This window comes from Anomalospiza imberbis, chromosome Z, assembly GCF_031753505.1.
Source record: "Anomalospiza imberbis isolate Cuckoo-Finch-1a 21T00152 chromosome Z, ASM3175350v1, whole genome shotgun sequence".
Classification (NCBI taxonomy): Eukaryota; Metazoa; Chordata; class Aves; order Passeriformes; family Viduidae; genus Anomalospiza; species Anomalospiza imberbis.
Window position 1 is genome coordinate 59,901,059 of NC_089721.1, and position 19,540 is coordinate 59,920,598.

The 19,540-nt window shown below is 42.7% G+C and overlaps 1 protein-coding gene across 1 annotated transcript in view; it reads left to right on the plus strand.

The window, feature by feature from the left end:
- Window positions 1–748: 748 nt before the first annotated feature.
- The window catches only part of CPLX1 (complexin 1), a 101,232-nt gene continuing 82,440 nt past the window's right edge, over window positions 749–19,540 (plus strand). The window contains exons 1-2 of the mRNA XM_068176050.1: window positions 749–980; window positions 1,778–1,880. Coding sequence (XP_068032151.1) covers window positions 1,850–1,880 — 31 coding nt within the window. The 5' untranslated portion in view covers window positions 749–980; window positions 1,778–1,849. The remainder of the gene's footprint in view (window positions 981–1,777; window positions 1,881–19,540) is intronic.

Consider the following 19,540-nt stretch of genomic DNA (forward strand, 5'->3'; position numbering starts at 1 on the left):
CGTTCACAGCTCCTTCCTTCTCACCTTCAGATGCCGTCCCGAATACTGGCTGGAGAACGGATCGCTGCACTCGCGTCCTTCAGCAGCAATCGCAGGGAGACGACTTTCCTATTTTCCCCCATCCCGCCCCCACCCCGCCCCTCCCCCCCGGCCTCGCCCTCCTCCCCCCCCCAACCCGGATAGCCAGAGCACAGAGACAAGCAGCCGGCGATTCTTCTCCGGCCACAGTTAATCCGAGGCGAAGCAAGGAGGAGGAGAAAGTCTGCTCCCTCCCTCTCTTCTTCCTTGCCTCTCCAACTCGTTCCAGGACCTAGGGAATGAGAGGGGATCTCGGGGAAGGACTCAGAACACAGGACTCAGAACAGAGGACGCAGAACGCTCTCCCACAACCTCCCCCTTTTGCAGGAAGCCGTGGTTGCAGATTTCCCCTGGCACGCACACTAACTCCCGAGGAGAGGCAAGGAACCAATTGCAAAATGCAACAGCGGGCTGACAGCCACCCCTCCTTCCCCCCACGGCAGAGCACAAGGACACCTGGTTGCTGGAGACAGCCGGGGATGGGGTGGGGGACACGCATGCAGACACACGCACCCCTCCGCGGGGCTTGGGGAGCTCTGCCGGCCTGCTCGGCGGCGAGCACCGAGGGGCGAGGGCGGTGCAGTGAAGGGGCGGGGGAGCTGGAGGCAGGGGGAGGGAGAGAGTCCAACTCCCGCAACGAGGGGAGGAGGAAGGAGGGACCGTGTCGGTGGGATGGTCCGGAAATGCTGTGATAAAAAGAGGGGCGCGGGGGAAAAGTAGGGAGAAGCTGTGGACTCATTCCTTCTCCCCCGCTCCGCGCCCGCAACTTCCCCGGCAACCCTCGGGCACACGGGCGCCGGCCGGAGCCCGTGGGAGACGAGAGGAGCTGCAGCAGCCGGCACCTGCCGCAGCCACCTGCCCCGGCCCGGCCCGTCTCAGCACAGCGCCTGTCGCCGAGCGAGGTATCGGCGCTGGGGCGGGCGGGCCGTGCCGAGCCGGGAAGGGCAGAGAGGAGAGGCGGGGTGCGAGCGCACAGAGACAGGGACAGCTCTTGTCCCTCCAGGTGCTGGCACGGCTGTGAGCCGGTGCCGAAGTCAGGCGGGGGGTGGGATGCAGCAGCCGGAGCTGTGCTGCGCCTGGGGCCGGCCGGTCTCAACCTTGAGCCGTCCCAGCTCACCCTGAGGAGGTGCAGCCCTCGCTGGCATTGCGCTGGGGGCTTCCCGAAGGGTTCCGGTGGGGGACTTTGCATCCCGCCACCCGGACTGCATTCGCATCCTGATCGCCCAGCATCCCCCGCTTGTTCTCCCGGGCACTTGCAGGGCGCTTCACCTTCAAATGCCCCCTCGGCGGTCCCGGGCGGACCTGCCACCTCGGAGCAAATCCTCTGAAAACCGAGGGGGCGAGAAGCAGGCGGGGAAACGAGAAAGTTAAAAGGTTTAACTCCTTCCTGCCCGTCTGCAGGAAACAGGCTATGAAAGGGGACCGCATTGCTCCTCTGCACTTGCTCCCGGGCACTTGCCCAGTCTGGGGGAGCCATCGTGTACCCCTGACTCCTCCCACCCACTGACCGCTCGCCAACATGCAGCTCTGCTCCTTGGGTGCCCTGTCGTGCAAAGCAGGGTCTGAAAGGATGGAGGGCTGGAAACTTGTTTGCACTCAGACAAAGGGAGGAAGACTGTGGGAAGAGAGCTGAGGAAGATCAGGCATTAGCCTTTTCTTCTAGAGACACTATTCCTGTTTTGATTGTGCCTCTTTGCAGGCTGCCGTCCAAGGATTCCCAGTCTCTGTGCATGTGAAGTGTGAAGGTGGGCAGGACCCCAAGCAACAAATCATGGATTTTGTTATGAAACAAGCTCTAGGAGGTAAGTGTAATTGGCAAACAAGGGGCCTTGGATCCCTCCTACTCCTCCCCTTTCCACCCAGAAAGAGAGGAGACGGTCTACTATGGTAGGGTCTGCACCTGGAATAGCTTATTGAGGACTTGGAAGAGCATGCCTGTCACTGATTCATGATCCCAGAGTGGAGTGTTTGGAGAATCTGAGCAGGAGAGGGCAGCAACAAGCAGGGACCAAAGCCCCATGTCAGAGAAGAGACCTCCCACACAGGGTGTGCTGGCCCTGGGTCATGCCTAATTGGCACCTCACCACCTGGATGTATATCCTGCTGTGTGTGCAAGTCTTGATATCCAGTAGGCAAGTCTTGATTTGCTTCATGCCATGCCACTGAGGCAGGTATTATAAAGGACAAAGACTGGTTTAGGCAGAGTAAACCCAAAGAAAGAGTGACATTTTGTCTATGTGTGTAAGCCTTCTTTCATTTTTGGCCCAAAGACTGGCCAAATCCTGAACAAAAAATGCCTAGTGCAGAAACTTCTGTCTCTGATATTTTGATAGTTATTTTTAGTAAGAATGCTGCCACAATAAGGATGGCAATGATAATAAAGTATTCCTACACACTTTACCTGGATTTAAGGCCAGTCTTCTATGGGTTTCTGTATATTAGCTTATGTGTGTGAGGAATTGTTTTAACCTAATGGTGTGAAATAGAAAAGTTAGGGATGTGTGTAGGAAAAACTGAAAACACTGAACAAATATTTGGGTATGAGGTTCCTTTTTTCTGCCACAGTTACTTTCTAGGCTGCTTGACCTGGACATTTGGTCTAAGCATCACTGAGGTGATGCTGGATGCTGTTGGAAATTGAAATATTGGCCTCAGAGGAAGTTGACGATTCTCTCTTGTACTCTATCTCACGTGTGCATTTTTCATTTTTTTTTCTTTGAAGAAATTGTAGAATCATGGAGCTGTGTAAATGTTTAATGTGTGGTGATACTGATGTCATATACAACTTCAACATTTACTGCAAGACTCTGTCCCATGGCATGGAAATAATGTTTTCGTCTCTGAAACTGGTGGGTGTTTTTCACCAGAGGAGCAAAATTGTCACAGTTAAGAACAGAGGAAGCAACTAAAGTTTTAGTTGGGGTATTTTGAATAGGGAGATAAACTGGAGAAGAAAGGGATGAATTTGTTTGCATGAAATAGTGAGGTATGAGGACATCTGTGTGAGAAGGTAGCGGTTTGTGTGGCGGCAGTGCTGTGTTTCATTTCACTCTTTAGTGCCTGTTTTGAAGGAGAATTAGTGTTAAGATGTGCAGACTTTGCACTGTTTGCTGTAGTGCAAGGTTGCTTGCACAGAATTGAACTAATGTACCTGCAAACTGGAGATACAGCCACTACAGCTGGAGATCCATAAATCCAGTAAAGGGAGATAACTGCTTACAGACTGCAGTTAAAGGTGGAGGGAGGAGGGCTGCAGCAAAGGAATAACATCTATGATGGCTGCTTTTTTCTGCAGCTTGGTGACTTAACATGAGTTGGAAGCAGTGTCTGCCTGTGCTTAACAACATTCACCCTGAGCAGACCTTCATTCTAACAAGATGTTGTATGCCAAGGTCAGGATTTGTATGATAATAGGACTTTCTGAGAAGGTAAATTCAAAAAGCATATTTTTGTAAAGTCTGAGCTCCGGATGTCTGTCAAGATGCTGTCCAGGGCACCAGCTCTTCTGCCAGATGACTTAATGTGTCTGGAACTTACCCACTCACTCAATAAAGGAGAAGTCTCTGCAGAGTGGTAAAATCCAGGAAATGCTAATTCATTAAGCAGTCCTATTTTTAAATTACAAATAGTTTCAACAAGATAAAACAAGATCTCCCAGTGCAAATATAATACGGAAAATAAAGGTGGTTTTGGACACTGGTTTCTCCCTGGAGTTATAGCCCAAGCTGATGCAAATCATCCAAGCTGGCCAGACTGGCACAGCAAACCAAGGACTAAAGGTTATAGTTTGCTTCCTTAGTTTTGGGGCCAGAACCCTTTCTGTCTGCCAGTTCTGATATCCAAAGGGAGATTTACTTAAGAGCTGGACTCAATGATTCTTCTGGGTCCTTTAACTTAGAATAATCTGGGAATTGTGTCCACAAGGGTGGTCAAACTGAGCAGAGCACCAAACCTCTAGTCGACAGGCTTGCTTTGGGTAGGGTACGTGGTCTGATCTGCTAGTGACCATTTTTATTATCCTCACTTTCTGGGAGGTCTTTGGGTGGATTTCATGGTTCTTTGATTTTAGTTTAATATGGCTTTTCCCAGAACACATTTGAATTAATTCTTCTGTTTGATAGGATTTTTTGAATGGTGCAAAAGTTCTTATACCATTCTCATAATCTCTTATGGATTCCTGGAAGAAAGAAAAAAATACTGCAATTTTGTCATTAAGGTGTCCTCTAATTTACACAGAATCAGACCTGCTATGGATTCTGCTTGTCAAATACCTACAGCTAAGGTAGCTTAACCCTTCAGCTATCTCAGATGGTGAAAATTCACAAGGGCTGAGGGCCAGTTGGATGTCCTTGACAGAGCATAATGGGTATGTCATTTTTGTAAGTCATTTTTTCTTCCCAGCGTACAGCCCTAAAATTAAGTTTAGGCTAGACTTTCACTAAGAGCCTGGATTTGAAAACCATTTGCAGGCAGTTGCTTTTGACCTTTCCCTACTGTACAGAACTATGCAGGTCTCTGAAGCAGTGGAGGAGTTTGGAACCAGGTTTTGTCATAGGGAGTGGTCAAATAAGGTACTGATAGAAAAACATCATTCTCCTACCTCCTCAGTCACCTTATTGAGGAAGACGAGGTCTCACTCTCTGCTAATTAGCAGTAGCTCTAACCTTACCAGAATGCTTCTGGGGGAGTTTTGCCATTTCCTTTGAAGCAAACATGGAAAATATTATCCTTGCTTATAATGGCATAGAATGATCAGATTTGCTTTTCCTTGGAGTTCAAAATCCTTGAACCTTTCATTTGCAGTGGAGACTGTGGTCCAGGAAAAACAATACAAAATAGCAGGTTATTTGGCTCATTTCCTTCTGTAGCTTTTTTTTTGGTGCTTCTCAGACCTTTTAACACCCTATATGGAAGTCACACTATTTATTGTCTGACAGTGACAGAAGCCATGGAGAAGTAATGATGCTTATTAGCTGTGTAAAACAAGAATAAAGTAGCAAGAGGGTAAAGGCTTAAAATTGCTGCTTCTCCCACAGAAGTAACAGCAAGGGCATATTTTGTACCTCTGACCCTGCTACATCACAGACATTGACAGAGGTGTGTAGCCACAGTGATTTATCACTTTGCTGTTCCTGTGACAGTTCTTTAAATGAAGACAATCAGAGTCATTTAATGACTACATTTTACACTAGAAGTGCTTTTTGCCATGTCAGGTCAGAGCTGGGCTAATGTTATCATGACCAATGTGTATGATTTCCCAGGAGAGAGTAGGAACTGGAGGATCTGGAATGGGTCCTGAAGGAGTTTAGCTGTAATGCTTTTCACTGTGCATTGCTTATTTCTTGCTAAGTTCGTGTGAAAGTAAATTGTGCATGAACACCTGACTCCCATGTTGTACTACACTGTATCACTTCCTCTGTCACTGCTGGCTTGGACAAGTAGGGAAACTGGTTTGAAATAGAGGACAATGAACTCCATGAAGCTCTTCTGGGTGTCATTCTGTTACTGGGTGATTTGAGGGCCAAGGTCTGAGATATTTTCTCATGAAAAAGAAAAGATAAAACCTATGGAAAGTGAAGAGAATCTACTGGAATATTGGATCATGATGTGTTTGAAGAAAGATATTTCATACTGCAGAAAGCAACATTCTGCAGACCAGAATATTGTGAAATCGTGGTATACAGAACACCAAGTGGCTCTAAATATGATGCTGCATAGAGCCCTTTTAAAGTGCTACTACTATTGCCATGAATGGGACAAATGGCAAGAACTGGATGGTAAAAGGTTGGAATGTCTGCCTTAAATATTTAATTTTTTTAATGTCAGCCTGTGGATAAATTATGCAAATCCTTTCACATATACATTTGAATAGTACTGTCTGAATTTCTTCTTCATGCCTCCAGCACTAGGAGGAAGGGTACATCTGAGTTTCTGGATAGATATTCACTATGATAGATAATACAGGCATGATTTGCTGATTTATTGGCACCAGTTTAGAGTGGCGACTTCTGCTTCACATCTGTTTCTTCTGTCAAGAATCTGTGGACACTTGTTTTGGTTCAGAAGGATTCTTAAAATACTACAGATACAAGACAAATGCAACCAGATTGCCATCTGTAGCATGCCAGCAGCGGTACACTGCATACTTCACATCCCTTACCAGAACTTTGTTTCAACTGGGTATATCACAAAACACAGTCCAGAAGGAGTCCCCTTGTTCTTGAAGACAGATAGAGATCCAAGCCCTCATGAAGATAGTGGGATTTAAGTCACTGTGTTACTTAAGCTCTGAAAGAGCAGCTCCTGTGCTAAGCTTACATTAGGGAAGATGTGAGGGTGTGTGAATGCCAGATAAGCCTGAATGAAAACCACACTACTGTTTAACATCTTAGCAGTGACCTTCTGTATATTCTACTGCTGCATTTGCCTGACTTTAGTAGCTTGTGAAGTGAGGATTTAGTCCTTAATTTCTCCTGCAGAAGTTAGCAAGATTGAGTGCAGTCAAAGGCAGTACAGACCTGTTCAGGATGGAACACATTGTGAAATAAACACAGGGGTTTCTATTTTCTCCTTCTCCAACTCACACTCTTGTTTCTCACATTTCCAGTTCTCTGCTGGGCCTCTGTGCTGCACTGGGACCTCATGCATCAGCTAGGCTGTGCTCCACTGCTTCTGTTAATGTGTGAAGTTCTGGAATAGGACAGAAACTGTAATGCAAAACTGCAAGTCCTAATGCTAACAAATAGTGCCGGTATTAACTTCTGGGGTCTCTTTTGTCTGTAATCCTTGAAATATTTAACACATGAGGTCTTTCATTTTGCAGTCAGATGCATCCAAATCACAAAGACTGGAGAATCTGGCCAGAGACATGAGATCTCAAGACCTCTGTAGCATGTGCTGGGAGTTGGGAGGCCACTTACTTTCATTCTCAGATAACTTCCACCTGTGTTGTGTGTAATTCTGGTCCCCACAAATTAAAATATTTTTAAGGGCGTTGAACACATCCAGAAAAGGGCACAAAAGCTGTTGAAAGGGCTGAAATGAATGTCTTCTGAGGAGTGGCTAAGGACCTGGTTTTTCTGTTTTGGAGAAAAGGAGGCAGAGGAGTCACCTCATTGCTCTCTATAGCTTTTTGAAGAGAGGAAGTGGAGAAGGAGGTGCTGATTCCTTCTTCCTGGGATCCAGTGACAGGAGGCAGGAACCTGGGGTAGGTGGCATTTTTTTTGCATACGTTTTTCACAAGGAATGGTATTAAAAGTGTTTTTTCCTCTAATGTAAACTGGTTACAAAGAGATTTTCTTTGAGAAATTTGATTAAGTTGCAAGATGTCTTCCAAGGAAGCAAATGGTTGCTGTTGAGATGATACCAGAGAAACAACTACAGTGATGGTCAGATGATTTATTGTATCCATGATCCAAACCAGGAGATGAAAAGCTGACCAGGTCAATTTTTCCTGTGCCTTTCTGGAGAAAGCTTCCTTTTATATTTGCTTGCCTCTGTTTGGCCTGTTGCTGTTAGAATCAGAGAAAGCTTTCCCTTGTGTCTGCTGGGATCTTACTTATGTTTGTCTTACTTGTAAGCAGGCACTGTGAGCAGTGTGCTTATTGAAGTATCCTTGGAGGAAATGTGCAACCTTCGGCTGATTGTAGAGGTAGCACACAAAGAGCTTAACTAAGATTTGTGCTGCCGGCCATCTGCTTGTCAAAAGCCTGCTTGGAGTGAAATGACATGGATAACCAGGAAGTTTTCTCTCCCAGAGAGGGAGAAATAATAACATTTCACATATGTTAAGTAGTCTGTCTAGGATTGATTCCTAGCAGAAAAAAGGATTCTTCTCCTTGGTTTTTCTGTCCACTTCGAAGGAAGTTCTGCATGCTTTTGATTTAAATATCTGTTGCTGTATACCTGCATCTTTCTGACTTTTTTTTTTTAACCTTTCATAATAGAAGCCAAGTGGTGGTTTCTTGCCAGCTGTATGGTTTTGGCGCAAATAGGATTTGTCAGTGATGAAATTTTAGCCTGTGTTGCATAGGAAATGCTATCTGCAGCAGCGGATTTGGAGCTAGGCAGGAGCCTAATGGATGATGTATTACAGTTATTGAGACCTTCCTGGTGAAATGGGGTGCTCTAAATATAAGATGCTAGCTTGTCTTTGTGTTGGTTCTTAAGGAGAGGGAAGTTCAGGATGTAGTTCAACTGTTAGCCATGGAGACCTACACACCTCCTCATGTGCTGGCAAAAGCACAGACAATAGAGAAGACTGGTGTTTATGAAGGCTGATGTACATAGGAGGGCTTTCTTCTCTGACTAGAAGGGTAAAGATTGAATTCATAAAGCTGTGAAATCAAATCTATGAAGGCTACCTGGGTTTAGGAGTCTTACTGAGTAAAGTCAAGACTGTATGGTCTGTATTTGTCAGCACTGCAGTAAGTATAGGGCTCCAAAAGGTCTAAGTAAGCTCTAACCTCTGCAAACGTTCTCCACTAAGGGAAGACAGGCATCCTGCCCTAACAGAAGTGGGAATGTCTCTTTCATCCTGGGGCACCCCCCAAAGTCAACAGCACAAAAACACCCTAGCAGCAAGATGGTATCACAAGAAATTTCATGTGGCAGTTGAATGGAGATGAGAAGTCCTCCAGCAGTGTTTGAAATCTACCAAATTCTTGAGGAAGCCTGGAAGAGGAATGGCAATAAGCAGGTAAGGCTGGCAGAAAGAAAGGGACAGATCTCTAGTGTTTTGCCATTGGCTTGTCTCATGTCAGAGGGCTACATGAAAAAGGCATGTTCTTCTGTTTGATGGCCCGGGTCCCTTCTCTGAGCTTTGTGATAGTGTTCAGATGAGAGGGAACAGCAATGCTGAGACTAAGACACAAATACAGGCTCTAGTGTTACCTAGGGTGAGAATTCATAGTTTTTCAGGCCATTTGCAAGAGGGTATAGTTCATAAAGTGGTAACTGATATGTTAGCCCCTCAAAGCTGCAGATTTGCTATGCCCACTTCCAACACCTTTAAAGACCCTCAACAGCATGCTGAAGGCTCTTCCAGATTCTCTGTCTCTGCTCCTCTTTTAGTGGTGGGGCAGAAAGTACTCTGCCTTAGGTTTGGATGCTCTTCTTTAAGGTGAGGCTGCACCTCTGCACTGCCTTTGTATATTCATTCTATGTGCTGAAATCAAGTGCTTGATCAAAGCAACACAGCACCTTAAACAGTTGCTAACTTGCTGCTTTGAGCAGTTTGCTGGTTGCCATCATACTTTCTCATGTACAGTCTGATTGTGAGAGCTTGGAATAGTCAGCTATGTTTCTCTCAGGTTAGCTTTTGGGTCTAGAGTATGTGTCTCAGGATGCAGAACATTGCTGAGAAGGCTGAAAGTTTCAACCGATCGCTGAACAGATGCTCATGTGGTTTGCTAAAGGGTAACAGCTGCAATTACAGACATGGCAAAGGCTACTAGTGATCTATCACTGGTACAAATCACAGTGCATATTAGAAAAAAATACTTCAAACAAATTGTGTCTCTCTGCTGCAGACAAATTGACAACCACCCTATGAAATTTGAGGATTATTTTTTTGTTCCCCTCTCTCCTGTATTTTTAAATGAGCATGTTTTGAGTTGGGTGGATGCTGTCACTGCAGAAGTGCATTAATGCCAACAACAAATTTAATTTGCTGTCTTTGTGCATCTTTTTGCAATTTGAATTTGTCATTGCCTACAAGAATGAATCTGCTTAGTAGCTACTTATATTTTTGCATCATGATTTGAGTCTCGTGGCTTATTTGCAGTGACACTGACCTTGAAGGAATGTCAAACAACAATATCAACATAAATTTGGGATTCCAATGGCTGTGAATTACTGTCTGTGGAAAATATGGGAAGAAACAAACGAAAAAAAAGTCCATGTGGGGAATGATGGAGCTGGTTTTGATAATTTCAGTCTCCTGAGAGAATTAGAGCAATGAAGAGTTAGGCAGACAACAGTTATAGGAAGAAGGATGGGAAAGAAATGTGTGTCAATGCGTATGTTGACAAATAGTTGAACTGCCGTGTCTCTGTGTCCCTGGATCTGCCCCTTTTTTTTGTTTTTGCTGGTGAGCTCAGGCAAAATTGACCAGCAGAAAAGATATTTGAACCTTCTGTTGAAGGTAACTGAGTGTGAGATGGTTGTCTCAATTGCTGGCCTTGTCTGTGGGAGAACCCTGGGTATGCTTGGGAAGGTCACTTGATCCCTATGTTAAATGGTGTCTTTCCCAATCTCCTTGCATAGAAAGCATTACAGGACACCATTATCCCAAGAAAACAACAGACTCAACTAGATACATGCTCAGCTTTGAGTAGTGCCCTTCCCTTCATGGGAAGTGAACACTCTTCTTCTGTCACTCCTTCTGCTTCTTAGTGCTAGACAGAGCTGAACTTCTGGTCTTAATAGACTTGAAAATTTGTCCTTGTCTTGATAATTAGCAATGAAACTTTCTTGCTGTTTCTACTTCACTGCCATGGTGTTACTGCGTATAGTGTGAAACTTTCTGCGCACCACCTGAGGGGGCAGGAACTGCGTGGGACTGCCTGGCCTCTGTTCCATTGTTGGTCCTAAGTGCATCTGTCTCTTGAATTCTTTGAAAATGCATATATTAATCAAAATCTTAATTTGCAAGAGGACTTTGGAAAGGTTTTACTAAGGCTGTGTTGGTTTATGTTTTAATAAAAAGCTTTTAAACACGTAAGTTTGTTTTTTTTCTCAGCAATCAAGAGAAGAAGACATATTGCAAACTTGAAAGACTACATGAGACTAAGACATCATGTCCAAACCAATGTATTTTTTCCTCTGGCAGTTATTTATTTTATGTTGAAGCTAAGTTTATGCATGCTACTCTTCCTTGAGTCTGAGCGAAATGTTTTGTTCTTTGTATTTTGTATATATTTTGTAATATTTCTCTTTGCAGTTTCCTTCAGATTTATTTTTTCTCTAAATTAAAAAAAAAATCCCAAACAGAATACAAGTAATTAAAACAATTGAAGAGAAGGAGGAAGTATTCTGAGATTTTGCCTATATATATAGATCCTCCTCTACACAGTTCTAGCTGGGAATAAAAGTGATTAGAAGGATATTTAGAAAAAAATCTTGGTTTCATTAAAAAGAGGTGAGTATTTTAAAATTTTGATTTTTGTTTGTTTGTTTGAATTCTGTATAATTTAAAAACTTCTCTTGACAGTTGTCACTTTCTCCTCTGTATTTTCCTTTAAATATCAAAAGTTTCTGTTCCATGTCTCCTAGGCTGCAAAATTACAAGAATAAAATCTGCATGAAAGGAAATTTATAATTACATGGAGGTAGATTAAAATGCTGAGGAAAAAGGTTAAGCAGGGACACCACTACTCTCTCTAAATACATGAGGGAGGTGAACACTGCAGTGAAGGAAGAACTACTTAATGTGAGGGACAATACTGGTAAAAGGATAATGTGAATAAATTGGCCATGAGCATCCTTCAGTCAGCAATTATTGTCATTTGACTTGTGGGAGAGAAGAGAGGTGCTATCTCTGCCACCCTCCTGCAGCAAGCAGGAAGAAATGGAAACTGAATCTTGGGTGCATTTGAAATAATTGTACACGCTCAGAGAGGTAGGACCAGTGAAGCAGGAAATAATTATTGGTCCTGAGTACCTCAATAGAGAGCTCATGTCTTTGAGTCTTACTTGTAACGTTATCCATAATAACAGAATTCCCCTAAAAAGTGGTTTAATTTTTACACTAAATTTTGATATTTTTTTCCAATATGTGATAACGTCTAATTATGTTAGAATGCAAACCTACCTTAGTTAGGGAACCAGCATTGTGCTCCTCTAGGTGAGTTTGTTACAGAGCTGTGGTAAATTTTCCCTTTTCTGAAAACATTTTAGCCCCTTTGTATTTGTATGACAGAAAGATTTGCCAGCTATATTATGTCCATGCTCATGGATGGTTTGAAATCAGCTTTTGGATTCAGATTGAAAGTAATTTTATTTCAAAGGACTTGGTGGATTTACAAATAAATTCCTAGAACAGATGGCTATAATGGATATCTTTCTAGCTGTGGTGTTTCAGCCCAGGTAAGAATTTTGAGTTTCGTATATAACAAGCATAGCTTGAAATTCGCTCCATTGTGTTCAGGTGACTTCTACCTGTAGTTTACACAGAAACAGCTGTTCTCAATGTATTTGGTAATTTTTTTGTTTTATACTTCAGTTGAGATAAAAGTAATTTAAGAACTAGGTGTTTCCCTGGGACCTCTCCCTGGTTTTGAACAGTTGTCTGAAAATAAGATGTTCCATCTTCCTCAGTACCAATATTTACTATTTTCCTGATTGTTAGACTCAGATATACTCCATAGTTTGTGCACCTGCTTTCTGCCATATCAATATTCTAGATTCAGGCTCACATTACAGTATGACTTAGACCATAAGTTACTTTTATCTAGGCAGCGATTTCAGTGGGTGCCTTGTGCTGGCCCAACACTCAGAGAAAGACTCATGTTTTATATGCAGGACTGAATCTCTTGGGCTCAAATGTCTCTTGTAGCCTTATGAGGCTCCTTCCCCATGGCTGATAACTTTTCAACCAAGTCTCCTTCAAACTGCCTGACTAATTCAGGAGTGCCTACCCAAACAAAACCTTCAGCAAGGGCATGCAGGTGAGTGGTAGAACACTAGATCACTGCCATTGCAAGATGTTGGCTTCTGGAAGAGGATGGATGTGCCATCCCTTTCTTCTGACTGTGCATCTTATCATATTGTCAATGAACATTGTGCCAATCAGAGATCCCACGTCTCTCTGAGCACCACGTCAAGGTGTTTAACACTGTTTTTGGTCATGTGGTCTGAGATCCTGTTGAGGACACAATGATTTGCCTCATGGCTGAGGTGCTTGATTGGGACTTCTGGTTTTGTGTTTTGAATGTCATCTGGTAGAACTTTTCAGGTGGTACTCCTTCTGCCAGGTACTCAGCACCTCTCCTCCAGAACAGTTGCATGTGCTCCTGCTATGCTGGCAGATGCAATAACAGTTGCTTAAAATAGGTAGTTAAAATGCATCCTCTCAACCACTACCACAAACAGGAATGTTCTGTTTCCACACAGGAAAGTGACGTCAAAGTGCAAAGTTTTGACTTTGCTTCACATAGTGAATCTTATCCCTGGTTTAAATGTAGAGTGTGTAATTTTCAATCCTGTTTTTACTCCAGATGACTACTGTGAACTGGCTGCCCTGAGTTAATAACACCCATTAATTTTTTTCTCTCTGTTATAGGCATCCTGTCTTATTATTCGTTCTTACGTAGTTATTTGTCTATTTTTTATTTAGGGATCACTTTGGTGTACATTTTGCTTTGTACTGTACAAGATCCTTCTATACTGGGTCATTTTTATGTGCTCAAAAAATCAGTTCTAACTAAAAGACAGTAGAACTAATGTAGCCCAACAGGGATGATCTCTGGGTGACCAGGGAAACTCAGCACTCAGTTCTGCACAACAACATCCTGGGCACTCACAGCCACTTCATTGATACAGCATAATGTAATTTAGAAATTTCAGCTGTCTTTCTTGACAGAGATCTGTCAATCTACAGCAGCTGAAGACCAGCATTTTTATTAGTTTCTTGCAGATGCAAATAAAATAATCAAAAGGGTTTTTTCCCTCTTAAAAGCTCACAAAATTCCCCTCAAAATCTCATGGCTTGAGATATTCCTTGTTTTCCAGATCCATCACCTTTATGTGCATGGAAGAGGTATTTATGGCATCTTATTAGGGATGGTCTGGCTAACCTAGGGATAATATTAGTTACATAAGATCTCAAACATACCTCAAGTGCAGCATGGATGCTGTGGAGTGAAGCAATTATCTATTTTGCTGTCTTCAGAACAGAGTGACCTAGATTCTCTCTTCTTTTTTTTTTTCCCTATTTTTCTTTTTTTTCCCCTTCTGTTTTTCCTCACAGGGTGGCCCACTTAGTTGATTAAACTGCAACTCAATTATAGCTGGTTATGTTACACTTGGGAATAAAGCAGATGTAAAGAGAGTGGAGCTGATAAAGTAATTTATTTTTTGCCTTACTGGTTAGCTGTAAACTGTGATTAGGATTAAGTGACAAACATTTGGTTTAGTAGCTTTTGGGTGACAGATACTTCACAGTAACCTTGGCTGGCCGTATGGAATGCAAGAAGTGATTCAATGAAGAGGTGTGCATTTAATGACAAGAAAAAAAAAAAGATCGTAGTCTAGATTATGAAAGATTTGAAATAAGCTTTAAGTCCAAAAGAAGTCCAACGTCAGCAAATGGAAGGTCAGCATGGTCCATACTTTGTTTGAAGGGAATACATGAAACACATTGACACTTGTGCATTATTTATAGCTTTTATGCAGTGCAAATTCTCTGACAAATCATTAGAGGCATTAGGAGGGTAAATAAGTCATCCAGGCAGGAGAAGCTCTCATCCTGAAATCTTTGGTAATAAAATTACCCTTTAAGTTAACGACAGCTAGGTAGCATGTGATCCATGCTAAAACACTATAGTTAATGAAAAATGACATTAGCTTAGTGTTGTGTAAATTTCCTCATCTCTCCCCTCACTGCCCAGGGAACAAACCAAAAGCAAATCTGTTCACTGCAGGACAACCTGGAAAGTAAAATTCTTCTTCCCATGAAGTTTAAACAGTGAAAGAATTCAATAAGAGCCCATAAACCCTGAAGACATACAGAATCTATTACATTTCTAGGCAAATATCTCTGGGGAGATATCTGCAGCAGGGATGAAGTTGTGGTTGGAACCCAGCATCACATTTATGCAGGGACTCCCAAGTGCCAGGAGGAGAGTACCTTCTTGTCTGTTTCGGCTGGATGCTGAGCATGGCTTGTTGCTGTGTTATGGCACCACTGTTGCCACCTGCACATTCAAGCATGATGACTTGACCAGGTGAAAAAAAAAGTGATGGGAATTCTGCTCTGACTTCTGTCTCTGACAGTGGGGAAAGCTGATTCTGTAAATATATTTCTTGATGGCGGGGCAGGGGAAGCCAACCTGTTCCTCATCTGAAAATGCCATTACCCAATTTAAGCTACAGTGTCTTGCTGCTCAGTTGCCACTTCTGTTTTTGAAAGCTGTCTCAGAGCTAGAAAGTGTGTTCTCTGCAGTGTGAGGTGGCCGTTCTCCTTACCTGCCTGCATCCCCATTTGGCTTCAGCAAAACAGGAAAGAAGTTTCCATCTATGGCAAAATCTTCCTTTCATATCTTGGACCATAAGAACTTTCTCAGTAATCAGAGAACTGATGGACAAGCGCCTTTGGAAATCCTCTTTTTTGCATTTGTGCTGAACTTCCCTATCAGGAAGGAATGGGCTGGTAAGGAAGCAGTATACAGATAATCTGTGAGACAGTGTACAAGGCTGATGACTCAGTTCCTTGGTATGACAAGGGCCAGATCTGCTCCAAGTACAGCTCACTGAGAGCAAAAGAGAAAGATCTTGCTGCTCTTCATTGCTGCTCTCCATCTTCAAATGTTTTATAAGAGTGAATTGCTATTAATCTTTGTTGGGAATTTTTTTTATGTTGAGAAGGATTAATCAGAGGTACCATAGAATATAATAAGATATTCGTGTAATTTGAAGACCTTGAAGGTTCTAGAAGGCCTGGGCTTAAAGATGGCTGACATCATGGGGAAGGCCACACTTAATTTCAAATGGTCTGAGTGCCAGTTGAAATTTGAACCTGAGACACACACATGATTTCATATTCTTTTCTGTGCCTCTTCTTACCTGTGCTTTTACAGTGACTATAATAGTTAATTTTCTTTCCTCTCAATAGCTGACAGGCACAGACTTGGACCTTGGCTTGTCTTTCAGTCTCCTTTTTTCCCTCATGCCAAGAACTCACATCCGAATGTTATCTCTTTGATTTACTTTTGTGCTAAGATAGCACTACAACCACTTAACGGAAGAGCTTAGGAACTGTCTCTTGAGATGTATCCACTAGGATAAGACTATCCTCATCTAAAATGTGGTGCCTAACAGGAGAATCTAATTGGCATCACTTGTCTCAGCTACTTCAGGACTGCTGTAGTGTCCTGAGGAGGCACAGAGGGGATTTGTTTGTTTAGTAATGCCCAGGATCAAGAATGCTTTACATATTCCATATAAGAAACATGGGCAGGCCTTAGACCTGATAATGCTTTCTTTCCTGTTTTCCTCACCACACAAAATCCAATCTAGCTTCTCTCTGAAGGCACCGGGTGATTCATGTCCATGTTATCGCTGTGCACAGAGCTGTAAATCACCCTTGTCTACCTCCATGGCAATGTTGGGCATCCCTTTCTCATGTACTTCTTAGGAGCAGACACCCTTTAATGGTGCAGCTGGTGGGTGGTAACAGCATGAATCTACTGACATTTTGCTAATGCTATTTGTTACAGCTAGAGCTTCTGTCTGTGCTTCATAGAAATTCTGGGGATTATTCTTACCAGTGATCTGTCAGGACCACCACAATGATGGAAGGAGGGAAGTGAAACAATAATTCTTGTTTGAGGGCTCAGCTCTCCACTTACCCACCAATAAACCTGTTACCCTTTTTTGGACTGCTGCAACATTTTTCCTGCAAGTGTGTGTCCAGATTCTGATACTTGCCACAATTTAGAGCCAGGTGTTTGCTTGAGCCCAGCAGTGGGGATAAAGACAGAGAAATGATAACCATGAATTTGCACACCTCACCAGTCTGGATTACAGGGCTAATATTCACATGGTGCTGCTGAAAGAGCTGTTGCAACTGCCAGTGGAGCATATATGCAGGGGTTAATATGCCGTGGTTATATCACTGACAGTCTCTGAGTAGTTAAATTCAGTTCAGGGCTCAAGTGGAGAGACCTAAGGTTCCCTATGTTCTGTAAAATGCTCCCTGTTCATGTTTGCTAACCTTTTAATTAGAGAACAAAATAGAGAAAGTCATAAGAGGTAACTGTCTTGAAATGCAAAATGCTCAGTAGAGCTTTATTTTAACAAGGTTCCTATTCCCAGTCTCTTTAACTACAAAGCCCTTATAAGGGAGTCAGCTCATGAATCAGTCTTCATTAAGATGTGTATTAAAACCGACAGTAATTGCCCTCTAAAAAAGAAGAAATTAGTTGTGTTGGGCAGAACAGGATTTGTTGGGATTTTTTTCTTCTCATTTAAATCTGGTTCTGTGCCCTCAAAAACAAAACAAGCAGAGCACCTGGGATAGTGAGATGAGAGGAGAGTACTGTTACAGTTTGTCAGCTCTTTGGAGAAGCTGGCCTGACCTTGGCAGCCTTGTTGCTTAAGGATAGAGAGCAAAATGCATGTAATCAGCTGCTGAGAAACCTGGCTGACTTAGCTGACTCTGGTCACAAGCATGTGCCAGTATGGTAAATGAGACAGATTGTCTATGTATAGATTTTTCTCTTATTTTCTGGCCCAAATGATAACTTTTCACAGGTGATATAGGAAGTCCTGTCTGTTTTCCAGAATATTCTGTGCCTCTGAAGGAAATTGAGGAATAGAAGGTGTGAGCCAAAAGCTTTCTTCTTTCTTCCCACCATCACCTCAGCCCACTATCAGAAGCAGAACTACTTATTTAGCTCTCATTCCTGACATGTTGTTGACCTTTGGTCTTGGATGGCAGTCAATAGTTAGACATTTTTTCAAGGCTGCCAGTGTATTGTCAACAAGCCTCTAGGTTATGAGAAGCCTAATCTGGTTTATACTGGGGGCAGAATGTGTGCATGAATCCAACATTAGTTTCTTCTGAGATTGTGCCTATAGCAACAAATGTGTGAGAGGAAACCAGCTGGACTGGCAGTGGTAGTGCCACTGCTTTTTGGGTCAAGGCCTTTAGTGTTTCAGCTCAGTGTCATGGCACTAAAGTAGGCTGGGCTTAGCTGTCATGGTCTATCTCTAAAAAATGGTTTTGCGGCTGTGTGATCTATGCTGCTGAGCATAAGGACAGATACATGGCTGTACTTCACACCAGTTAGCCACAAAATATCAAAGGATGCAGAGACTTGGACTCATTTTGGTGAAAGGATATATTTGTCATGAAAAGCTATTTGTTATCTCAACTTCAGTTTGATTAACTTGTCTCTGTAATATTCCAGCTGAAGATCTTGACCAAGCTCATTACAGAACTCAAATGGATAGACCAGTTTGATACCAGAAAGTAACATGTATAATTTTCACTAGAGACTAGTATTTAATTATTTAAAATGTAAAAAATGTGTCTTCCCCTAGCAGATCTCTGAGGAACATTTACAGCTTCTTCCTATAAGTATGCATGCATTCCTTCTCTGGCCGAAAAGGTGATAATGAAGTGATTAAAAGGTAGTAGTTCTTTGCTAGAGAAGGATAAAATACAGCATTGGCATATATTATGGCCACTAATAAAAAGAGCAGGGTAAAGGTTATAAGGTCATTTAAACATTTCCAGCAGAACACAATGGCTTAGAAGAGTGGGAGGATTTTCTGCCTGATATACTCACACTATGTCAGGATGAGGAAGAGCTGTATTTAGTAGCTCTTCTCTTTAAACTCCAGTATAGCTATTTCCTGGCACACTGCATTGATCTTCCTCTCATTATCTTGTAATAATTGTAGGGGCAGGGCAAAATGTAATCTCATGTATTCCATGCCTTAGCTGTGACAGTAATTTAGATATCTGTCCTCACCTTTTCCGCAAAACTGCCAGTGAGTTCCTTGCAGGCAGTGTTCATGTACTTGTGCACTTGAATATTTCTCTTTTAGTAGACAGTCTTGGTTTTGCACTTTGTCTGTTTCATTCCATTATTTGAGGAGACTTAAAATGCTAATTTTGCTCTGTGTGGCAGCCCCTTTTTGCTTGCCTTCATCCAGATACAGAACTGTGGAAAGGCCATTGTGCTTGAAAGCTGTTCTGTTTTTTTCCCTGGTAATGCAAAGTATTCTGTCTCTTAACAAGCCTTGCATCTGTTGCTTTCTTACATCACCTTGTTTGCCCTTTACAATAGGATAAGTGTTCATGTTGTCATGCAAACCATTAATTAAAATGATGGCTAGATCTTGCAGAATATTCTACCAGCAGCACATTCTTCCAACCTGATAGCAAATCAATTGTGCATCAGCTTCCATACTTGACAAAGCAAAATAAGTGTTTTCCAAAAGCCTTTTTGTGGTAGTTTCTACAAACATACTGATGGCTATGGCTAGTACTGTTAACTGGGAAATTTTGGAGTTCCCTCAAAGAAACAATATTTACTTACCTTTTAAGGAACCTGTGAGAAGCAATGACTTCCCTTAAGATGACAGGAGAGAACATCAGCAGTGTTTCTTTACCATACCTGCTGGATACTCACAATAACTGAGATCCTGCTCCTATTAGGATTGTCCTCCTGGCAGAATGTCACGACTACAGACTCAGTTTACCTTGGCGTGGAATGTTTGCAAAAAGAAGGTC